This window comes from Rhinatrema bivittatum, chromosome 3 (assembly GCF_901001135.1).
Source record: "Rhinatrema bivittatum chromosome 3, aRhiBiv1.1, whole genome shotgun sequence".
Lineage (NCBI taxonomy): Eukaryota > Metazoa > Chordata > Amphibia > Gymnophiona > Rhinatrematidae > Rhinatrema > Rhinatrema bivittatum.
In genome coordinates this window covers 386,245,453-386,266,679 of record NC_042617.1, presented here as the reverse complement: position 1 = coordinate 386,266,679, position 21,227 = coordinate 386,245,453, and the positions used below count along the sequence as shown (strand labels likewise).

The window sequence follows — 21,227 nt, the reverse complement described above, 5'->3', positions numbered from 1 at the left end:
CACTCCGCATTCAAAAAAATAAATGTGCGTCTCATACGCACATTTATTGCTCAGATATTAACGCCTGCCTAGAGCAGGCGTTAATAGCTGATTGCACGTAGAAGAAGTACAGAAAAGCAGAAAAAACTGCTTTTCAGTGGTACTTCAATTTTAAAAAAAAAAAACCAAAAAACCTCAGCAGACCAGCCGAGGTTATGAAGACCAATGCGGTAAACTCTGTGTCTGTTTTCATAACTGGCTGTCTGGCATCCATTTTCATTACTGGCAATAAACCGGCGTCGGTCTTCATAACCAGCAGCTGCCATGGGGTCGCGTTAGCAAGGAGGCACTAAGGTCGCACAAGCGACCCTAGCGCCTCCTCGCTAGCGTGACTCCCTAATTTGCATATTGCATGGTGCCTCCCCTTACGGGCGCCTTGCGTGCCTAAGAAAGCGAGCGCTGAAAGTCAGCGCCCGCTTTCTGCAAAATTTATTGCATTGGCCCCTAATAAAGTACCTTACCTAAGAAAAGGCAACACTGAAAGTATTACACCAGGCCTTAAAAGCACACATATTCCTCCCATGGGCATAGCATCCATAGTGTATGGTGGTGAACAGGCACCACCAAGTTTAAAACAGGGTGTGCTGTGCACCACCAACAGCGTGCACATCCAGGAGAGCGGTGGCCAAGAAGAGGAACAGGCCCGGGAGGCCTCTGGAAGCCGAGAAGAGGAACAGGCCCATGATGCCACTGGTGGACCCCATCTCACTAGTGGCCGAGAAGAGGAAGAGGCTGGGAAGTTGCTGGTGGACCCCACCCTCTGCTGGCGACCAAGAAGAGGAACAGGCCCGGAGGCCGCCAGCAGACTGCATCCCCTCTCCCAGTTTGACTTCTCTGTTAAAAGTATTTCCAAGCTTAACCTGTTTATTGTAAACCGACATGATGTCCACAACTAATGTCGGTATATAAAAATGTTTAAATAAATAAATAAATATAATCCCTACTGTGACTGAAGAGAAAAGAGTCCCAGAGGCCACGTACGACAGAGAAGAGGAAGAAGCCCATTTTCCCGGTCTCTAAGTGTGCCAGCTTTCAAACCATGTGCGACCAATGTGCTGTATGCTTATCTCGTGCCACTAGGCTGCTACTCCTACAAGCTTAGTATTTCTGATACCTCCTATCTTTTCTTCAGATTCAAGTAAAGGGTTTGAGCTATGACTGTCTCTTCTTGGCCTTTGGCCGAGATTGAGAACCTATTCAATATGTGGAGTGGGAAGGTGATGTTCCCTTGCCATCTAACCTCTTTTTGGGAAACAGTGATGCAATGAGCATTACCAAAGGAGGAAGACTGGACCTGCAAAAAAAAAAAAAAAAATTAGTGACATAAAAAGCTCTGGGAAATGGCAGCAAAATTGCACATCAAAATATGAAAAGCAAGGGACAATCATAACATAGTTTAAGGAGAGTGCTAATGTCACTGGAGAAGATATCCTCCTGCAGTATTTTCTGTTTTTTTTAATTCTGGTAGAGTTAGCATAATTATGATCTATAGTGGTATGGAGTAACAGCAAGAAACTAAATTGGTTGACTGCTTAATTACATTTGCTTTGAGACAGCCAGTTAAGTCCTTTGAAGCAGAGATCTTGTAATCTTGTGATCTACATTGTATTATACATTTTATATAAATTCATGTTTTATTTTATTTTCAACAGAAATGTAACCTTGGGGTATTAAGTGATGCTTATCTTGGAGACCGTAAAGATTTCCTCTTTGGTGAGTGCTCTAGTTGATGCTGAAAGAACATGGGTTGCCTTTTGCATTGTAAACTCAGTTTAGATACGCAGAACCAGGAATTCACTGTGCAAAGAGATCATTTCACTCAGGTAGAAAAATAAGAGAAATCAGATGCACACTGCAGAAGAACATATATGGAGGACATTAACTGAATTTTACTTTAAGATGCAAGTGTGAATTTGGTTGAGTTTTGCATTTGTAATTTGAGAAATGACATAACTTCTATAATTACATTTTACATTAAAGCAACTTTTGTTACCCTGTAATTCTCAGCAATAAGAGATTCATGACTGTTAAAAGGTTTTGGTTTCAGTAAGGTACATTGGCAGGAAATGTTCCTTTTTTGCAGAAATTTACATTGGGGGTCATTTGTAATGAGACATTTTGGGTTTAATAATATTTGCTGTAAAACATTTTGGGGTCAATGTAATAAAACCTATGGCAAAACAGGCGCTAGTTATGAGCGCGGGTTTTGATCACTGTGCACGGCTGAAGCTGCCACGTCCGCAGGATGTAAAAAAAAATAAATTATGCAAATGATTTGTGCGCAGAAATCCACGCAATTATAGAAAAATGCATCTACGCTCAAAACACATGCCATTCCCTGTACGTACCAGGATCATTCCAGACGGTGGGTTATGTCCCCCGTCCAGCAGATGGAGTCAGAACAAAACTCTCAGGGGGGGTGCCATATAACCACACCTCCCCTGCCTCAGATCTCAGTATAGTTCTGACTCCAGCAGAGGTCCCCAGCACTTGGCCTTAGGGTTTTAAGCTTTAGGCTAATTTTTTTTCTTTGTATGAGGGATCAAGTTCGGTTAAGGGAAAGATTAATTGGTTAGACAGTTAATTTCTCTTTAAAGTTACAGCCAGGCAACTGGCTTGTTTTCATAGAGACTTGCTGACAGGCTGTTTGTCACTGTCTTCTTCTCTCCTTTTCTGCCTCTTCCCGTTGTTTCTCATAGGGTTGGAGGTAAGTACTTCTCTTGTTTCTAGGTCGCCGGGGGATTCGCCGCTCAGGGCGCTCAGGTCCGAGGGAGCACATCGGTGGGGCCGATCATTCCCCTCCTGCCCGTGTTTGTGGCTGCCCGCCCCCCCTCCCCCCCCCGGTGGCGTGAGGAGCCTTCCGACCTGCGGCCCCGTGAAGTCACATTCCCCGGGGCCGCTTGCCGTCGGGAAGACCCATTCCCCAACTGTCTCTTCGGGTCGGTGGGTGGGGAACCGGGCCGGACCCGCAGTCTCGCCGTCCCGGTTCACTGTTGCGCTTTGCGCACTCGAGCTGCCTTTTCTCCTCCCCCCTCCCACCCTCCTCCCTCGCGTCAGCGATGTAGCGGCAGGCAGTTTGTGAAGGCGGCGGTAGACAGGGGGATTCCCTGTCCCGAGAAGGTCGACGATTCAGTGTTTCTTCGGGAGGGGAGGACAGCCCTCCTCCGGAGGAGGTCGAGCAGCTACAGGACCGTGTGAGCAGAAAGCGGCAGGCCCCATTTCCGCCGAGCGCGGGAACGGTGGCCATTTTGTGTAAGGATGCAAACGCTGGCATTTCGGAGGACGAGACAGAGGCACAGATTTCGGCAACCCTGCCGTTTCCTGCTGTCGGAACCCAGCCGGTTAGACAGCTTGGTGAGCACTCGGAAGGGTTTTTCTCCCCGGAGTTCATAGTTTTGATGCACAGGGCGTTTGTGCATAGCAGGTATTCTCTGCTGGGAGGAGGGGTCCTCCTCCAGCTAAGCTGCCGTGCCTGACCACTTCCTTGGGGGGTCTCCTTCCCCAGGGTAGCGTCCCTCCTGCAGGGGAAGGTCTGGGAACGTCTTGGGGGTCGTCTTCTGCTCTGACAGCACTGCAGCCAGCGGGGGGGGGGGGAGGGAGATCCTCTCCTGGACCCGCTCACCGAGGACCCCTCCCTGATTGCTCAGGTCGAGGGTGATGATCCTAGAGTTCTCCGCATTTTTCAGGCGGGAGAATTGGATGAGCTCATACCACACATTCTCCAGGAGATGGACATTGATCCCCCTCCGGACCCAGTGACTCCAGACCCGAGCATCAAGAAGGGGGATCCACTCCTAGCGGGCCTTCGTCCGCTGGCAAAGGCCTTTCCCACTCATCACAATATCCTACAGCTGATCGCCAGAGAGTGGGATACACCGGAGTCCAATCTTAGGGTTTGGCAGAGCCATATGGATAAATTGTATCCTCTTCCGGCGGATTTCTTAGAGCTGCTCTGAGTCCCAGCAGTAGATTCGGCGGTTTCAGCGGTGACAAAGCATACGACCATCCCCGTCACGGGCGGGACGGCATTGAAGGATACCCAGGATCGGAAGTTGGAAGTGTATCTGAAACGGGTATTTGAGGTTTCGGTGCTGGGCATGCGAGCTGCTATCTGCAGTTCATTGGCCCAACGTACAGGACTCCGGTGGGTACAACAGCTGCTCACGTCTCAGACCCTGCCAGACGCTGAGGCCCAGTAGGCGGACAGGTTGGAGGCCATGGTCGCCTATGGAGTGGATGCCTTTTATGATCTTATCAGAGTACAAGCGCAAGCCATGGTGGCAGCGGTGTCGGCGCGCCGCCTTCTCTGGCTAAGGAACTGGTCGGCTGATGCTTCATCCAAAACCCGCCTAGGATCTCTCCCCTTCAAGGGTAAGACCTGGATCAGATCATTAAGTCACTCAACGAAAACGCGGTTCATAAGTTGCCGGAGGATCGACCGCGCTCTTGCAGAGCTTTCAACACCAACAGAAACAGGTTTCGGAATCAGCGTAAGGCCAGACCCACGAGACAGCAACCGCCCCGGGCTCCTTCCTCTCGCTTGCATACTTGGAACCGGTCCTTTCGGGGCCGCCGTTCCGGTAAGGACGGACACGGAACAGGCACCTCTCCGAAGTCGTCCCAATGATGCCAGGAGGACCCACGAGTCTGTTCCCCGTCTAGGGGGTTGACTTGCGCTTTTCTACGAAGCATGGATCCACATAACCTCCGACCAATGGGTCCTAAGTATTCTAAGACAAGGTTACACGTTGGATTTTGTGCGCACACCACCGGACAGGTTCCTGTTCTCTCCCTGCGGGTCCCTTCTCAAGCGCCAGGCCGTTCGGCAGACACTAGATCGTCTCCTTGCATTGGGTGCGATAGTGTATGTGACGGCCTCCGAATTGGGTCGGGGCGACTATTCCATCTACTTTGTGGTGCCCAAAAAGGAAGGGACCTTCCGGCCCATCCTGGACCTCAAGACCGTCAACAACTCCCTCAGGGTACCTTGGTTCTGCATGGAGACGCTCCGTTCGGTGCTGGCTGCGGTACACCCAGGGGAGTTTTTGGCCTCCTTGGATCTTACGGAGGTGTACCTGCATATTCCGATCCTCCGAGCCCACCAGCGGTTCCTTCGCTTCAAGATTTTGGGGCAGCATTTTCAGTTCCGGGCCCTACCCTTCGGGCTGGCCACGGCCCCACGGGTCTTCACAAAGATCATGGTGGTGGTGGCGGCGGCACTCAGAAGGGAAGGAATCCTGGTACATCCTTACCTGGACGATTGGCAATTCAGGCAGTCGACAGGGTAATTCAGCTTCTCCATTCACTGGGGTGGATTGTCAACTTCGCAAAGAGCAGGCTACATCCTTCACAGACGCTGGACTTCCTGGGAGCGTGCTTCGACATGAAAGCAGCCATGGTATTCCTCAGCCTGGAGAGAGCGCGGGCTCTACGCGAGCAGATACTCAGGTTCATGGCTCTCGAGGTCACGACGGCGTGGGACTATCTTCAGGTTTGGGAACCATGGCCTCCACCGTCGACCTGGTGCCGTGGGCCTTTGCCTACCTGCGACCTCTTCAGAGGGCTTTGCTTTCCCGGTGGAAGCCGGTGTCCCGGGATTACCAGGCGGTCCTCCCGATTCCAAACTCCGCAAGGCTCAGTCTCGGTTGGTGGCTGGACCCACGGCGGTTGGCTCAAGGAGTGTCCCTAGAGCCACCGGACTGGATGGTGGTGACCACGGACGCCAGTCTGTCTGGCTGGGGAGCGGTCTGTCAGGACAGCTCGATTCAGGGGCGTTGGTCGGCGGAGCAATCGACCTGGCCCATAAACCAATTGGAGGCCAGGGCCGTTCGGCTCGCCCTACAGGGATTCCTACACCTGCTGCACCACCGGGCAGTGTGCGTACTGTCGGACAACGCCACCACAGTGGCATACATCAACCGTCAGGGGGGCACAAAGAGCAGGCTGGTATCGTTGGAAATCGACAGTTTGATGGAATGGGCGGAGCTCCATCTCCTGCGTCTGGCAGCCTCCCATATAGCGGGCATCGACAATGTACAGGCGGACTTCCTCAGTCAACAGCGCTTGGATCCCGGAGAGTGGGAACTCTCGGAAGAGGCAATGGATCTGATAGTCAAGCGCTGGGGAACTCCCCGCTAAGATCTCATGGCGACGGCCAGCAATGCCAAGGCCGCCCGCTTTTTCAGTCGAAGAAGGGAACATGGAGCGGAAGGAGTCGACGCGCTGGTTCTGCCATGGCCATGCCAGTGTCTTCTGTATGTCTTTCCACCGTGGCCGCTGGTGGGAAAGGTCATTCGAAGGATAGAAGACCATCAGGGTCCGGTGATTCTCGTGGCGCCAGAGTGGCCCCGACGGCCGTGGTTCGCAGATCTCCTCCATCTAGCGGTGGGCGACCCGCTCCGGCTCGGTCACCTACCGCGACTTCTGTGTCAGGGACCAATATTTTTTCCAGCGGCAGATCGCTTCTGTCTTGCGGCTTGGCTTTTGAAAGGCGCAAACTGAGGCGTTGCGGTTATCCTGAGCCCGTCATATCCACCCTGCTACGGGCGCGTAAGACGTCCACATCGGTTACCTATGTTCGGGTGTGGAAGGTCTTCGAGGAGTGGTGCGTCTCTCAAGACATTCAGGCACCGCAGGCTTTGGTGGGACAGATCCTCTCTTTTTTACAGGCGGGGCTGGATCTGGGTCTGGCCTATAACTTCCTCCAGGTTCAGGTGGCGGCTCTGGGAGCTTTTCGTCAGGGGGGGGATGACGGCCTCCTGTCTACCCATCCGGATATCCTGCGCTTCCTCAAGGGAGTGAAGCATTTAAAACCTCCGATTCGACCTCCATGCCCGTCGTGGAACTTGAACCTGGTGCTTCGGGCTCTCTGCACGCCACCTTTTGAGCCATTGCGGTCCGCTTCCATCAAGGATGTCACTCTTAAGACCATTTTCCTGGTTGCAATCAGCTCAGCACGGCGGATCTCTGAGTTCCAAGCTCTCTCCTGTCGGGAGCCATACCTTCGCTTCACTCCTAGTGGAGCTTCATTGCGTACGGTACCATCATTCCTGCCCAAGGTGGTCTCGGGGTTTCACCTCAACCAGTCGGTGGAACTTCCATCCTTCCCCTCTTCGGAGCCAGGTGATCTGCACAAGCTAGATGTACGGCATTCTCTGATGCACTATCTGGAGGTTATGAATGAGCTCCGGCTTTCCGATCATTTATTTGTCCTTTGGTCGGGGCCCCGAAGAGGATGCATGGCCTCGAAACAATCCATTGCTCGCTGGCTGAAGGGAGCGATCGTAGCGGCATATCTGGGATCAGGTAAGATGCCGCCATTGGTGGTCAAGGCGCATTCTCTTCGCGCCCAGGCAACTTCCTGGGCGGAAAGCTCTTCTGTGCCCGCCCAGGAAATTTGTAGGGCGGCCACTTGGAAGTCGCTTCACTCTTTCACCAGGCATTATCACCTAGACGTCCGGGCGCCGTCGGACGGGCAACTGGGAGACAGGGTCATTCGGGCAGGGCTGTCCTCGGCCCACCCGTGATGGGAAAGCTTTGGTACATCCCACCGTCTGGAATGATCCTGGTATGTACAGGGAAATGAAAATTATTCCTTACCTGCTAATTTTCGTTCCTGTAGTACCATGGATCATTCCAGACACCCTCCTTCATTTTTGGGGGTATTTGTGTGTGGGACATCCCTGCTTACCTGTCTCTAACATTTCTCTCTCTCTGTACTTCTGGTACTGCGGGTCTGTTCTTCCACGCAGTACTGTTTGCAAGTTTGTCGCAGTTTAGAGTTTTTACTTTCCAAATCTATTATCTGGGCCTTTTTTGGGCCAGCAGTTGTGCTGTTTTTTGATAACTTGATCCCTCTGTTTTGCTAATTTCTTCTCGTTCAGCTTTGATAGTCTGTTTACTGAGATCTGAGGCAGGGGAGGTGTGGTTATATGGCACCCCCCCCTGAGAGTTTTGTTCTGACTCCATCTGCTGGACGGGGGACATAACCCACCGTCTGGAATGATCCATGGTACTACAGAAACGAAAATTAGCAGGTAAGGAATAATTTTCATATAATCTGCACATGCGAGCGAGCGAACAGGTCTCCCTGGCCACTCAGACGCTGAGATAGGTGCTCAGCTAGGTGGTTTTCAGGATGCTCGGACGCCGACATAGGTCCCCTGGGTCGACGCTGACACTTGTTCTCATCCCGTGGTGGTAAAAAACCCACACTAGCAGTAGCGTGGCTCCCTGCATTGCCTATGATTAACTAACCGCCTCCTTTGCCGTTAGCATGCATTCATACAGGAAAAACCACAGGTCTGTAAGCACGTTCATATGCGCTTTTTTCCCCATGCACAAAACCCTTATTACATCCCTGAATAGGGCTTTGCACAGGAAAACACGCATACAAACGCATACAGGTGCGCACAAATTCGCTGCAGTTTCAGCGCACCTTATTATATCGGCCCCTTTGAGAGTTATTGTACGGAGGCTGATATTCAAACACTAGACAGCCAGATAATTAGGACTTATCCAGTTTTCTAGGGCCACTGAATATCCTGTGTTATTCAGCAACTGCTAGATAATTTGATAAGTCACTTATCCAGCTATCTAATTAGCCAGGTAACTTATGGGCGGGCAGTGGGTGGATCGGGGCAGTACTATTTAGCTATATAACTTATCCGGCTAAGTATTGATATTGAGCTTAGTTGGATAAGTTATCTCTGCTCAATAGCAGGTCTAAACTTAGGACTTATCTGGCTAAGTAGCGCCAAACTAACACTCCTTCTATCCCTAACGATCAAGCACAATCCAAAGCCAATGAACTGGCTCTGTTCTTCCAAAGCAAAATCTCCAATCTTTTAACCCTCTTGCCTCCTAACCCCACCTCTCCTACTAGCTCCTACCACCCCCTAAATAAAAGAATCTCTCTGGAATCGTTCGAACCCACCACAGCTTTAGAGATTCAATCTCTATTAAAGAAAATGAAACCTTCCTCCCATCCCTTCGACCAAGTCCCATCAAAATTTCTCCTGCTAATACATGACACCATCTCCAAACCACTGGCAGATATCATAAACTGCTCTTTAACACACATAATCTTCCCAGATGCCCTAAAACTTGCTTCTCTTAAACCTCTCCTAAAGAAACTGGATTTGGATCCCAAGAATCCAAACAACTTCCGACCCATTTCCAACCAGCCATTTGTAGCCAAGATTATGGAAAAACTAGTCAATTTGCAACTCTCAGATTACCTGGAAGAACACAAAATATTGCACCCCACCCAATATGGGTTCCGCAATGCATTAAGCACTGAAACCCTACTCTTATCGCTAACAGACCACATCATCATGGGTTTAGACAAAGGACAATCATTTTTACTAATTCTCCTTGACCTGTCGGTGGCTTTCGACACCATAAACCATTCCATCCTCCTCAACTGTCTATCGGACATTGGAATAACAGGCACTGCCGTCACATGGTTCAAAACATTCCTTTGTAACAGAGGTTCCCTGTACGTACCAGGATCAGTCCAGACGGTGGATTATGTTCCCCGTCCAGCAGATGGAGTCAGAATAAAAACTCGAGTGGGGCACTATATAAGCCCCTCCCCTTTCCTCAATCTTCAGTATTCTTCTGACTCCAGCAGATGTGAGCAGGGGACTCTGCGGTCCCCAGTGCAGGAGATTAGGTTTTCTAGTTTTCTGTTTTCTTTTGCCTTTTTCTCATAAAGGGATCAAGTAAATAAGTAAAAGGTATAATTTTGAAACAATTTAGTTTTCTTAGGAGACTCAGCAGGTTTCTTCCTTTTGAGTCATGAGGTGCTTGCTGCCAGGTCTGTACCTCATTTATTTTATTCCCCCCCCTCCGTTTTTTTCAGGGCACCCTTCTTTGGGTATTGGGGGAGTGTTGGGGAATTTTCTTGTGTTTAAAAAAAAAAAGAAAAACAATTTTTCCTCAGGTTTTCTTGTTGTACTCTCTGTATTCGGGCCGGACCCGGGGTGCATACTAGTGGTGCTAGTCACGCCCCCTCCCTCCCCCGTTATTTTAAATTAGTTTCAGCCGCTACCGACCCACGGTTCGCGAATCCTTCTCCCGGGACCGTCTGACGCCGGGAGGTTTAGTCCTTCGGCGCTCTCTCTGGGTCGGTGGAGGAGGGGTGGTCTGTGTGCCCGCGGCATTTCTGCAGTGCGAATCGCGCGCTCTTTTTCTTGTCAGTCCTTTAAAAAAAAAAAAGCCGAACAGACCATGCCACGCTCCTCTGAGTGTTCTGCCTGCGGCAGGCAGGCTGGTCGGCTCTCACGGGGAGGGCCTCTGTGACTCCTACATTTTTGAGGGTGAAGTCACTGGACAGGAGGACGAGTCCGCGGGTCCCCACTGTGAGGACCGCGCGTCTCGAAAGCGGCAGGCCCCGTTCCCTCTGAGCGCGGGAACGGCGGCCATTTTGTTTTCGGATGGGGAGGAAGATACTGAAGGCCCGACTCCGGTGTTGCCCTCTGGCTCTGCGCCACTCCCTGGCCCGGAACCTGGCGGTCGTGGAGGGGAGCACCAGGATAGTTTTCCTCAGGGACCTCTGGAGTTTTCGCCCAAGTTCGTGCTTCTTATGCACCGGGTTTCTTACAGTGCAAGTCTCAGCCCTTGGAGACTCCTTGGGGACTCCCTCCTCACAAACAGGCGCGTCTGGGATCGTCCCTGGAGGGGTCTTCTTCCCAGGATAGGGCGTTACCTCATGCAGGAGACCCAGGACCCTCCCGGGTCCCGCAGGCCCCAGTGGGTGGCCCCAGCAACCCCCCAACAGGGGACCCGCTCCCGGATGCAGAGGATGACCCCACGTTCACTTCTCAGGTGGAAGGGGATGACCCAAGGGTCCTACGAATTTTTCAGTATGATGAGCTGGATGAACTAATTCCTCATATTCTCCAGGAAATGGATATTGATGCTCCCCCAGAACCGGTAGCAGCCTCTTGTCAGGGCAGAAAGGGGGACCCTTTGCTGGCAGGCCTTCGTCCTCTGTCGAAGGCGTTTCCAACAAAAAAACAAAAAAAACAATAAATAAATCCCACCTTTTTGCAACTGATCTCTAGAGAATGGGATTCACCGGAGGCCTCTCTCAAGGTCAGTAGAGCAATGAACAAACTTTATCCTCTGCCAGAAGATTTTTTGGAGCTCCTCAAAGTTCCTGCTGTGGATTCCGCAGTTTCGACCGTAACTAAGAGCACTACCATCCCGGTCACGGGCGGTACAGCGCTCAAGGATCTCCAGGACAGGAAGTTGGAGGTTTATCTCAAAAGAATCTTTGAGGTTTCAGCATTGGGCCTCCGAGCGACCATCTGCAGTTCTCTTGCACAAAGAGCGGGACTCCGATGGGTTCAACAATTGCTTACCTCCCAGGTTCTTCCGGATGCTGAAGCTCAGCAGGCGGATCGTTTAGAATCCGTGCTCGCCTATGGAGCAGATGCCTTCTATGACCTCCTTCGGGTCCAGGCCCGATCGATGGTCGCTGCGGTCTCGGCCCGTCGGCTTCTGTGGTTGCGAAACTGGTCAGCGGATGCCTCTTCCAAAGCACGCTTAGGCTCGCTTCCTTTTAAAGGTAAGTTTCTCTTTGGAGAGGACTTGGACCAGATCATCAAGTCCCTCATTGAGAATGCGATTTACAAGCTTCCGGAGGACAGGCTGCAGACATCTAGGTCCTTCAGCTCCACCAGGTATCGCTCCCGTACTCAACGACGATACCGTCCTCCCAGACAGCAGCAACAGCAGCATCAACAGTCTCGGACTTCTCCTTTTCGTTCGCAGATCTGGAACCGGTCCTTTTGGGGCCGCAGGCCCGGCAAGGGAGGACAGCCCCAGAGTTCTTCCTCTAAACCCCAATGATGACAGGCTGACCTGCGATCCGATTCCCAGACTGGGGGGTCGCATTCCCCACTTCTACGGGGAATGGGCCTGAATCACGTCGGATCAGTGGGTCCTGGATATCGTAAGACACGGCTACGCCTTGGATTTTGTCCGCCCGCCCAGAGACAGGTTTCTTTTCTCCCCCTGCAGCTCTTTTCTCAAGAGACAAGCAGTCCAGCAAACTCTCGACCGTCTTCTCTCTTTGGGGGCAATTACCCCAGTATCTGCTGCCGAACTGGGTCGGGGTCATTATTTCATTTATTTTGTGGTGCCCAAGAAAAAGGGCAATTTTCGGCCCATCCTGGACCTCAAGACTGTCAACCAGTACCTCCGGGTCCCATGTTTCCACATGGAAACTCTACTCTCAGTGCTGGCGGCGATCCACCCAGGGGAATTCCTCGCATCCTTTGATATAACGGAAGCTTACCTGCATATCCCGATTCACAGGGCGCACCACCGCTATCTTCGTTTCAAAATTCTAGGACAGCATTTTCAGTTTCAAGCACTCCCGTTCGGTTTGGCGACAGCTCCACGGGATTTTACAAAGATTATGGTGGTTGTGGCCGCAGCCCTGCGCCGAGATGGGGTTCTGGTGCACCCTTACCTGGACGACTGGCTTATCCGGGCAAAATCTCGCACCGAGGGGGTCCAAGCGGTCAGCAAGGTGGTGCGATTACTTTGGTCCCTAGGGTGGATCATCAACTTTCCCAAGAGCAGTCTCTCTCCATCCCAGTCATTGAATTTTCTGGGTGCACGCTTTGATACCAATCTGGGACAGGTGTTTCTAAGCGAGGACTGGGCACATGCCTTGCGCGAACAGATCCTCCAGTTCCAATCTCTCCAGGCACCCACAGCATGGAACTACCTACAGGTACTGGAGTCCATGGCCTCCACCATAGACCTAGTCCCGTGGGCGTTTACGCATCTGCGTCCTCTTCAGTGGGCCTTGTTATCCCGTTGGAAGCCAGTGTCATGGGAATTTCAGGAGGTTCTCCCAATACAGACTGTTGTAAGGCTCAGTCTCCGCTGGTGGCTGGTTCCTCACCACCTAGCATGAGGGGTCTCCCTGGAGGTCCCAGACTGGGTGGTCGTCACCACGGACGCAAGTCTGACCGGCTGGGGAGCGGTCTGCGGGGCGGATTCCATTCAGGGCACTTGGACAGTGGAACAGTCCCGGTGGCCCATCAACCGTCTGGAAACGAGAGCTGTGCGCCTGGCGTTGCAGGAGTTTCTTCCATTGGTCCGCCATCGGGCGGTCAGGGTCCTATCAGACAACACGACCACGGTATCGTACATAAACAGTCAGGGGGACACAAGGAGCCGTCACGTCTCGTTGGAAGCAGACAGACTGATGCAGTGGGCGGAGGTCAACTTGAGTCGTCTGGCAGCCTCTCACATTGCGGGCGTGGACAATATATAGGCGGACTTCTTAAGCCGACAGCGCTTAGATCCCGGAGCATGGGAGCTTTCCGAGGAAGCGACGAGTCTAATAACCTCCCGCTAGGGGACTCCTCACATGGACCTCATGGCCACGGCCGCAAACGCAAAGACCCCTCGATTCTTCAGCCGACGAAGAGAATACGGGGCGGAAGGAGTCGATGCCTTGGTTCTACCGTGGCCTCGGAAGATCTTACTGTATGTCTTCCCTCCGTGGCCCCTGGTGGGGAAGGTTCTCCGTCGCATAGAGAGCCTTCCGGGTCCAGTCATTCTAGTGGCAACGGAATGGCCCCGACGGCCCTGGTTTGCGGACCTTCTTCATCTAGCGGCGGAGGGACCCCTGCGGCTCAATCATCTCTTCCACCTACTGCGACAGGGTCCTATATTTTTTGAGCAGGCAGATCGCTTCTGTCTTGTGGCTTGGCTTTTCAGAGGCGCAAGTTGAGACGCCGTGGATACTCCGAGGGAGTGATTTCCACTCTCCTAAGGGCACGCAAGACGTCTACCTCAGTCACTTACGTGCGCGTCTGGAGAGTCTTTGAGGTATGGTGCCATGAGCGTTCTATTCATCCGGTCTCTGCTTCGGTGATTCAAGTCCTTTCCTTCTTGCAGGCCGGTCTGGATTTGGGGTTAGCCTATAATTCACTAGAGATATGAATCGTGTGCCCGATCGTTTTAACGATCAGGTTCGGATGGAGGGAGAAAAAAATCGGATCGTTAGAGATGTGAATTGGAATCAGTTCCGATTCCAATTCACATCGTTAATTTTTTAGTGAGGCCTGAGCAGATTAAAAAAAAAAACCTGACCCTTTACAAATGACCCCTTTGCTCTCCCACCCTCCCGAACCCCCCCCCCCCCCAAAAATGTTAAATTACCTGGTGGTCCAGGGGGGGGGGGGGTGTCCCGGCGCGATCTCCCACTCTCGGGCCATCGGCGCCGATAAAAAAACAAAAAAAAAAACAAAAAAAAAAACCCACCCCGACCCTTTACAAATTACCCCTTTGCTTCTCCCACCCTCCCGACCCCCCCCACAAAACTTTTACATGTACCTGGTGGTCTAGCGGGGGATCCGGGAGCCATCCCTTCAATCATACCCTCGGTGCCGGTGCTGGACTGGTTTCAAAATGGCGCCGATTGCCTTTGCCCTCACTATGTCGCTCCCTGTGACAAAGTGAGGGCAAAGGCGATCGGCGCCATACTGGCAGTCATCGCCTTTGCCCTCACTTTGACACAGGGAGCGGCGGTTGCTTCCTGTGACATTGTGAGGGCAAAGGCGATTGGCGCCATTTTGAAACCAGTCCAGCACCGGCACTGAGGGTATGATTGAAGGGATGGCTCCCGGACCCCCCGCTAGACCACCAGGTACATGTAAAAGGTTTTTGGGGGGGGTCAGGAGGGTGGGAGAAGCAAAGGGGTAATTTGTAAAGGGTCGGGGTGGGTTTATTTTTTATCGGGCCATCGGCGCCATTTTTATCAGTGGTAGCCAAAATGGCGCCGATGGCCCGAGAGCGGGAGATCGCACCGGGACCCCCCCCCCCCCCCCCCCCACTGGACCACCAGGTAATTTAACATTTTGGGGGGGTTCGGGAGGGTGGGGGATGGTAAAGGATTGGTTTTAAAGGGTCGGGGTGGGTTTAGGGGTTGTTTTGGTGTGCCGGTTTTCCCGCCCTCCCCCCAAATAATTATCGTACTCGATTTAACGATTTTTCACGATAAATTGAGGGAATTCCTATTATATCGAGTCCCTTACCGATTAATGACTATTTTAAAATTATCGGACGATAATTTAAATCGTTAAAAAACGATTCACATCTTTATAATTCACTTAGGGTACAAGTTGCGGCGTTAGGGGCTTTTCTGCACAATGGGCAGGACTCAAGGCTGTCGGCTCACCCAGATATTGTATGTTTTCTGCAAGGTGCTAGACACCTGAAGCCACCCTTGAGGCCACCTTGTCCGTCTTGGAGTCTTAACTTAGTACTTCGTATACTGAGCGGGCCGCCTTTCGAGCATCTTAGGTCGGCTTCTATCAAGGATCTCACCCTCAAGACAATATTTCTGGTGGCTATCTGTTCGGCCCGTCGTATTTCGGAGCTTCAGGTGTTGTCTTGTCATGAGCCATATCTTCGCTTTACTGACGAAGGAGTCTCTTTACGCACGGAACCCAGGGAACTCCGCAAGCTTGATGTCAGAAGGTGTCTCCTTCAATATCTATCGATCACTAACGAGTTTCGTCTTTCGGACCACTTATTCGTACTCTGGTTGGGTCCTCGGAAGGGTCATCTGGCCTCCAAAGTAACTGTTGCCCGTTGGCTCAAAGGGGCGATCTCAGCCGCATATCTTGGGGCCGGGAAAATCCCTCCAATTTCTGTTCGGGCACATTCACTTCGGTCCCAGGTGACTTCCTGGGTGGAAAGTTCTTCTGTATCTCCCCAGGAGATCTGCAGGGCGGCCACGTGGACGACTCTCCACACCTTCTTGCGCCACTATCGTTTAGTTGTCCGGGCGCCAGGTTTGGATTCTTTTGGGGATAGAGTCCTTCGAGCGGGGCTGTCTGTGGCCCACCCATAGTAAGGGAAGCTTTGGTACATCCCACCGTCTGGACTGATCATGGTACGTACAGGGAAAAGAAAATTATTCCTCACCTGCTAATTTTCGTTCCTGTACTACCATGGATCAGTCCAGACACCCTCCCTGTATTTTACGGGGTTTTTCTCTTCTCAGTTGGAATTGTTGACTCCACTCGAAGGTCAGTCTTTCTGTTATTTCTCTCTGTTTCCTGGGATTTTTTCCAGTGTTAGTTATGGTTCACGTTCTGTTGGCAAGTTCCCTCTGGGGTAATGTTTAGTCAAATTTCACTTTTTTGGCCTTGTTTTCAGGCTTCTCTTTACGTGATCCCTCTATCTCCTCTCTTGTTGGCTTTGCTAGTCTAGTTTACTGAAGATTGAGGAAAGGGGAGGGGCTTATATAGTGCCCCCACTCGAGTTTTTATTCTGACTCCATCTGCTGGACGGGGAACATAACCCACCGTTTGGACTGGTCCATGGTACTACAGGAACGAAAATTAGCAGGTGAAAGAATAATTTTCTTTTACAAAGTCAGATTCAATAATAAAGAATCCCCTCGCATAACTTCCTCACTAGGAGTTCCTCAAGGTTCCTCCCTGTCCCCAACTCTCTTCAACATATACCTTCTTCCTCTATGCCAGCTGTTAACTAACCTTCAACTAAAACACTTCCTATATGCCGACGATGTGCAAATCCTGATCCCCATCAAAGAACATAAGAACATAAGAAAATGCCATGCTGGGTCAGACCAAGGGTCCATCAAGCCCAGCATCCTGTTTCCAGAATCTATCACAAAAACTCTCAAACACTGGGAAAACTGCCTCCAAGAGATCAATCTACTCTTCGCAAACTTAACCCTGATACTAAACTCAGCTAAGACTGAACTCCTTCTCATCTCCCCGGAAAACAGTAATACCCCAAAAAGTGCACCAGCTAACACCATTGTTACCCAAGCAAGACACCTAGGAGTAGTAATAGACAACTGCCTGAATTTAAAAATTTTCATTAACAACACAACCAAGAACTGCTTCTATAAGTTGCAGGTACTAAAAGGAATTAAACCACTCCTTCACTTTCAAGATTTCAGATCAGTCCTCCAAGCCGTAATATTCTCCAAGATAGATTGCAACTCTATCTTGCTAGGTCTCCCTTCCTCATCCATCAAACCTCTTCAGATGCTCCAGAATACAGCAGCCAGAATCCTGACAAACTCCAGAAGAGACCACATCTCGCCTATTCTCAACAATTTACACTGGCTACCAATTCACTTCAGAATTCTACACAAGTCCATCACCATCATCCATAAAACCATCCATTCCCAAGCCCCTCTTAACCTCCAAATCCCCCTCAGACTACATACTTCATCCAGACCCATCAGAGAAGCCTACAGAGGTTCCCTGCTTGTCCCCCCAACCAAATCTACGCACCATCTAGCACTCAGAGATCGGGCGTTCTCTACAGCGGGACCTTCTTTATGGAATACCTTACCCTCTGATCTCAGACAGGAACCATGTCTACTAACGTTCAGAAAAAGGCTCAAGACTTGGTTATTCAAACAAGCCTTTCCCGAGTCTAACTGATGCACCATAACAACTATTAAGAGACCTTTCAGCACAATGTAAATAACTACTACTGTAAAGTTACTTTTAATCTTGTCTCCTTCCTCCCCTAGTTCCAACAACCCTGTTTTATTGTAACTTTTTGTTTCCTCTCCACTGGTTAAATGTTCAAGGTTATTGCACCCCTGTTACCTGTAAACCGGCATGATATGATTGTATCATGAATGCCAGTATAGAAAAGCTCTAAATAAATAAATAAATAAATAAATAAATATAGAGATAAGAACATAAGAAATGCCATACTGGGTCAGACCAAGGATCCATCAAGCCCAGTATCCTGTTTCCAGCAGTGGCCAATCCAAATCACATGTACCTGGCAAGTACCCAAACATTAGATCGCAAATGTGTGAAGAGAACTCCAGGATGCGGTCCTGCAGATTTCGGCAACAGGGACTGCATGCAGATGGACCACTGACACCGCCATAGCCTGCATAGAGTGAGCCTTCACCCTGCCAGCCAGCTGGAGGCCTGCCTGCCTGTAGCAGAAGGCAATGCAATCCAATAGCCAGTTGGATAGGGTCTTCTTCCCCACTGCTGCTCCCAGTCTATTGGTGTCAGAAGACACAAAGAGTTGAGTGGCCTATCTATGGTTCGCTGTACGGTCCAAGTAGAAAGCGAGCGCCCGCTTGCAGTCCAGGGTGTGTAGAGCACATTCCCCCAAGTGGGAATGAGGCTGTGGGAAGGATGATTGACTGGTTGATGTGGAAAGCAGTCACCACCTTTGGCAGAAATTTTGGATGCGTGCAGTCCCTGTTGCTGAAATCTGCAGGGCCGCGACCTGGAGTTCTCTTCACACATTTGCGGCTCACTGTTGCCTCGACAGGGATAGTCACCAGGACAGTGCTTTTGGCCAGTCTGTCCTCCGCAATCTATTCCAGTCCTGAACCCAACTGTTTCATCGTGCTCTCTGTGGGACCAGACCGCCCCTGTTTTTCCCACAGCGCCGCAGTTGTGTTGTGCCCGTTGGAACCATGTTCAGCTACTGTGGGTCCCTCTGATCAAATGGGGCATTCTGGAGCTCTGTAAATCGCCCACATGTGAGGACTACCATCCTGCTTGTCCTAGGAGAAAGCGCAGTTGCTTACCTGTAACAGGTGTTCTACTAGGACAGCCGGATGTTAGTCCTCAGGAATCCCAACCGCCTCCCCACGACTTAGAGTTCATCTTCGGTTTGTTATATTGTTTTCTTGCTCAGTCTGCCAGTCAGTTTCTAGAAACTTGGACAAAAGTTTTCCTTGCTGGGCTCCATCGGATGATGTCACCCACATGTGAGGACTAACATCCTGCTGTCCTAGGAGAACACATGTTACAGGTAAGCAACTGCGCTTTTTCCTAGAGCAAGCTCTTAAATTAATTTTGTTACTAAGATAGTATTGTTTGAAGTGACAGTATTTGAAGGTTCATTGAAATGTCTTAGCCACAAGGTTTTTTTCCTGCTCCTTTGCTGACCACTTTTAAAAAATATTTATTTATTTATTTTAAATCCTTTCTGTACCGTCGTTAAGTTATATACCATCACAACGGTTTACATGTAGGCACATAAATCAAGGTAATTTTGAATGTGTACTATAGTACATTCTAACAGGTGCCAAAATGGTTTGGTAACAATATGTCATAAAAAAGACTCTCGATTGTTTAGTGATGTAGGTCTTGACCATGTATACCTGTAAGGTATTTGGAAATTTCTCCAAGGACAAGCAGGATGGTAGTCCTCACTTATGGGTGACGACGTCAGATGGAGCCTCAATGCGGAAAACTTATGTCAAAGTTTCTAGAACTTTGACTAGGCACCCTGAGTATGCCCAGTATGCCCTATACCACGCGTCCAAGCGGGGCCCCTTTGCAGTCGCTATTTTTCCACAGAGCTGTAAGCTTCACAGTATGAGTGAGGTGACTTGATTTTTTTTGGCCTTGTGTAAAAGCTTTTCTCACAGGACAAGCAGGATGGTAGTCCTCACAAAAGGATGGTAGTCCTCACAAATGGGTGACATCGAGGATGGAGCCCTGTACGGAAAACTTTTCTGTCAAAGTTTCAACAAGCTTTGACTGACACTGGCACACTGGGTGCACTGAGCATGCCCAGCCTGCAATTATCCCTGTGAGCCACAGGTGTCTCCCTCAGTCTTCTTTTTTCCGCTCTGCAGTCAGCATAGCGGTTGGAGCTCTGTGAGGATTTTTTAACTAATTACCTCATGGAAACACTTAACTTTTCACTTCAAAAAACACTTTTCCCTGCACAGGTCTCCCTCCGCGTACGTTTTTACGACGCTCGGTGAGTACTAATTCTTATTTTTCGGTCGGTTCCTGTCACTATCTTAAGGCTGTTAACTGACTGAAGCCTTCCCTTCCCCCATTTTTCAGTTAGCTTTAAACAGCTTGCGAGTATCTCTGTGACACTCTGCTTGCTTATGCTAGTGGGGTAGGGATTTTTTCCTTAACTTTAGGACTTCTGTAGCTTCAAGTCCTTCGTTCCCTGGTACCCTCACGCAGTCGATACCCTATCGCTACACCGGGACCCTCCTAAACCGCCCTGGGCTTTTATATGTCATCAGCGCCCCTCCCCCCACGGTGCCCTGATGCCTTTATCCATGTTTTTTGCTTTTCAGTGCTACCAGGCTTTTTCCTCCTACGCACTGTTTTTTTCCTTGGGCTTCCTCGGTGCCGTCCCTACCCGGATGCATGCCATTGACGCACACGCTGTTAGTCACTGCCATGCATACTCGGGTCGCCGCCACCGCTGCCCGAGACACTTTTAACGATCCCAGGGTCACTTCATCGATGCCACCCCCCCTTTTGGGGATGCCATCGATGCCCCATCCTCCCCACCGATGTCCAGCCCTTTTCCATCGGTGGGCATCGGTGCCACATCGATTCGTCGGTGGGCATCGATGCCGGATGGTCCCCATCGGTGGACATCGGTGCCGGATGGTCCCCATCGGTGGACATCGGTGCCGGATGGTCCCCATCGATGGACATCGGTGCCGGATGGTCCCCATCGATGGACATCGGTGCCGGATGGCTTGTCCGTCGATGGCATCGGTGCCGGGTCCTTTTGCATCGATGGACACCGATGCCCAGGTATTTCATCCATGGGCATCTGTTAGAATGCATCCATCAAGGGCAGTCGATGCCAGGCTGCTCCCATCGGTGAAATTCGATGCCCAGGTGGGTCCCATCGGTGGGTATCCATGCCGGCTCGATTCCGTGGATGGGCGTTGATGCCAATGCCAGCCTTATGGCTGGCATCGATGCCCATGCCGATTCCAGGACTGGCGTTGATGCCGGGATGGAATTCATCGACTGGGAGATCCATGCCATCGATTCCATACGTGTCATATCGATGCCACCGACACACGTGTCTGGGGCACCGATGCCATGTACACTTGGAAATCTGAGTCTGTCCAAATCGATACCGTCAACGTCTGTGGTCCTATAGTTGATGCCCGTGGCCATGCCACAAACGGCATAAATGCCCGCCTCCATGCATCGATGCCCTCGACACCTCCGTTTTCCTTCGGTGTCCTTGACGCCCTATTGATTCGACTTCGACTCAGTCGATGCCGGTATCTTTTTCAATAACGGCAATGTTTTTCGATTATTCGATTCCACATCGTTTCAAAGATACCTATGCCACTGCTGTCAGTGCCCGTCACTGTCATCATTCTCCTGGCCAGTCATCGACGA

The 21,227-nt window shown here is 50.9% G+C and overlaps 1 protein-coding gene across 4 annotated transcripts in view; it reads left to right on the top strand.

Annotated features, from left to right (window-relative positions):
* The window catches only part of CD109 (CD109 molecule), a 456,523-nt gene that overhangs the window by 238,277 nt on the left and 197,019 nt on the right, over window positions 1-21,227 (top strand). For all 4 annotated transcript variants that reach the window (XM_029595620.1, XM_029595619.1, XM_029595617.1 and 1 more), the window contains one exon: window positions 1,692-1,752. In XM_029595620.1, coding sequence (XP_029451480.1) covers window positions 1,692-1,752 — 61 coding nt within the window. The remainder of the gene's footprint in view (window positions 1-1,691; window positions 1,753-21,227) is intronic.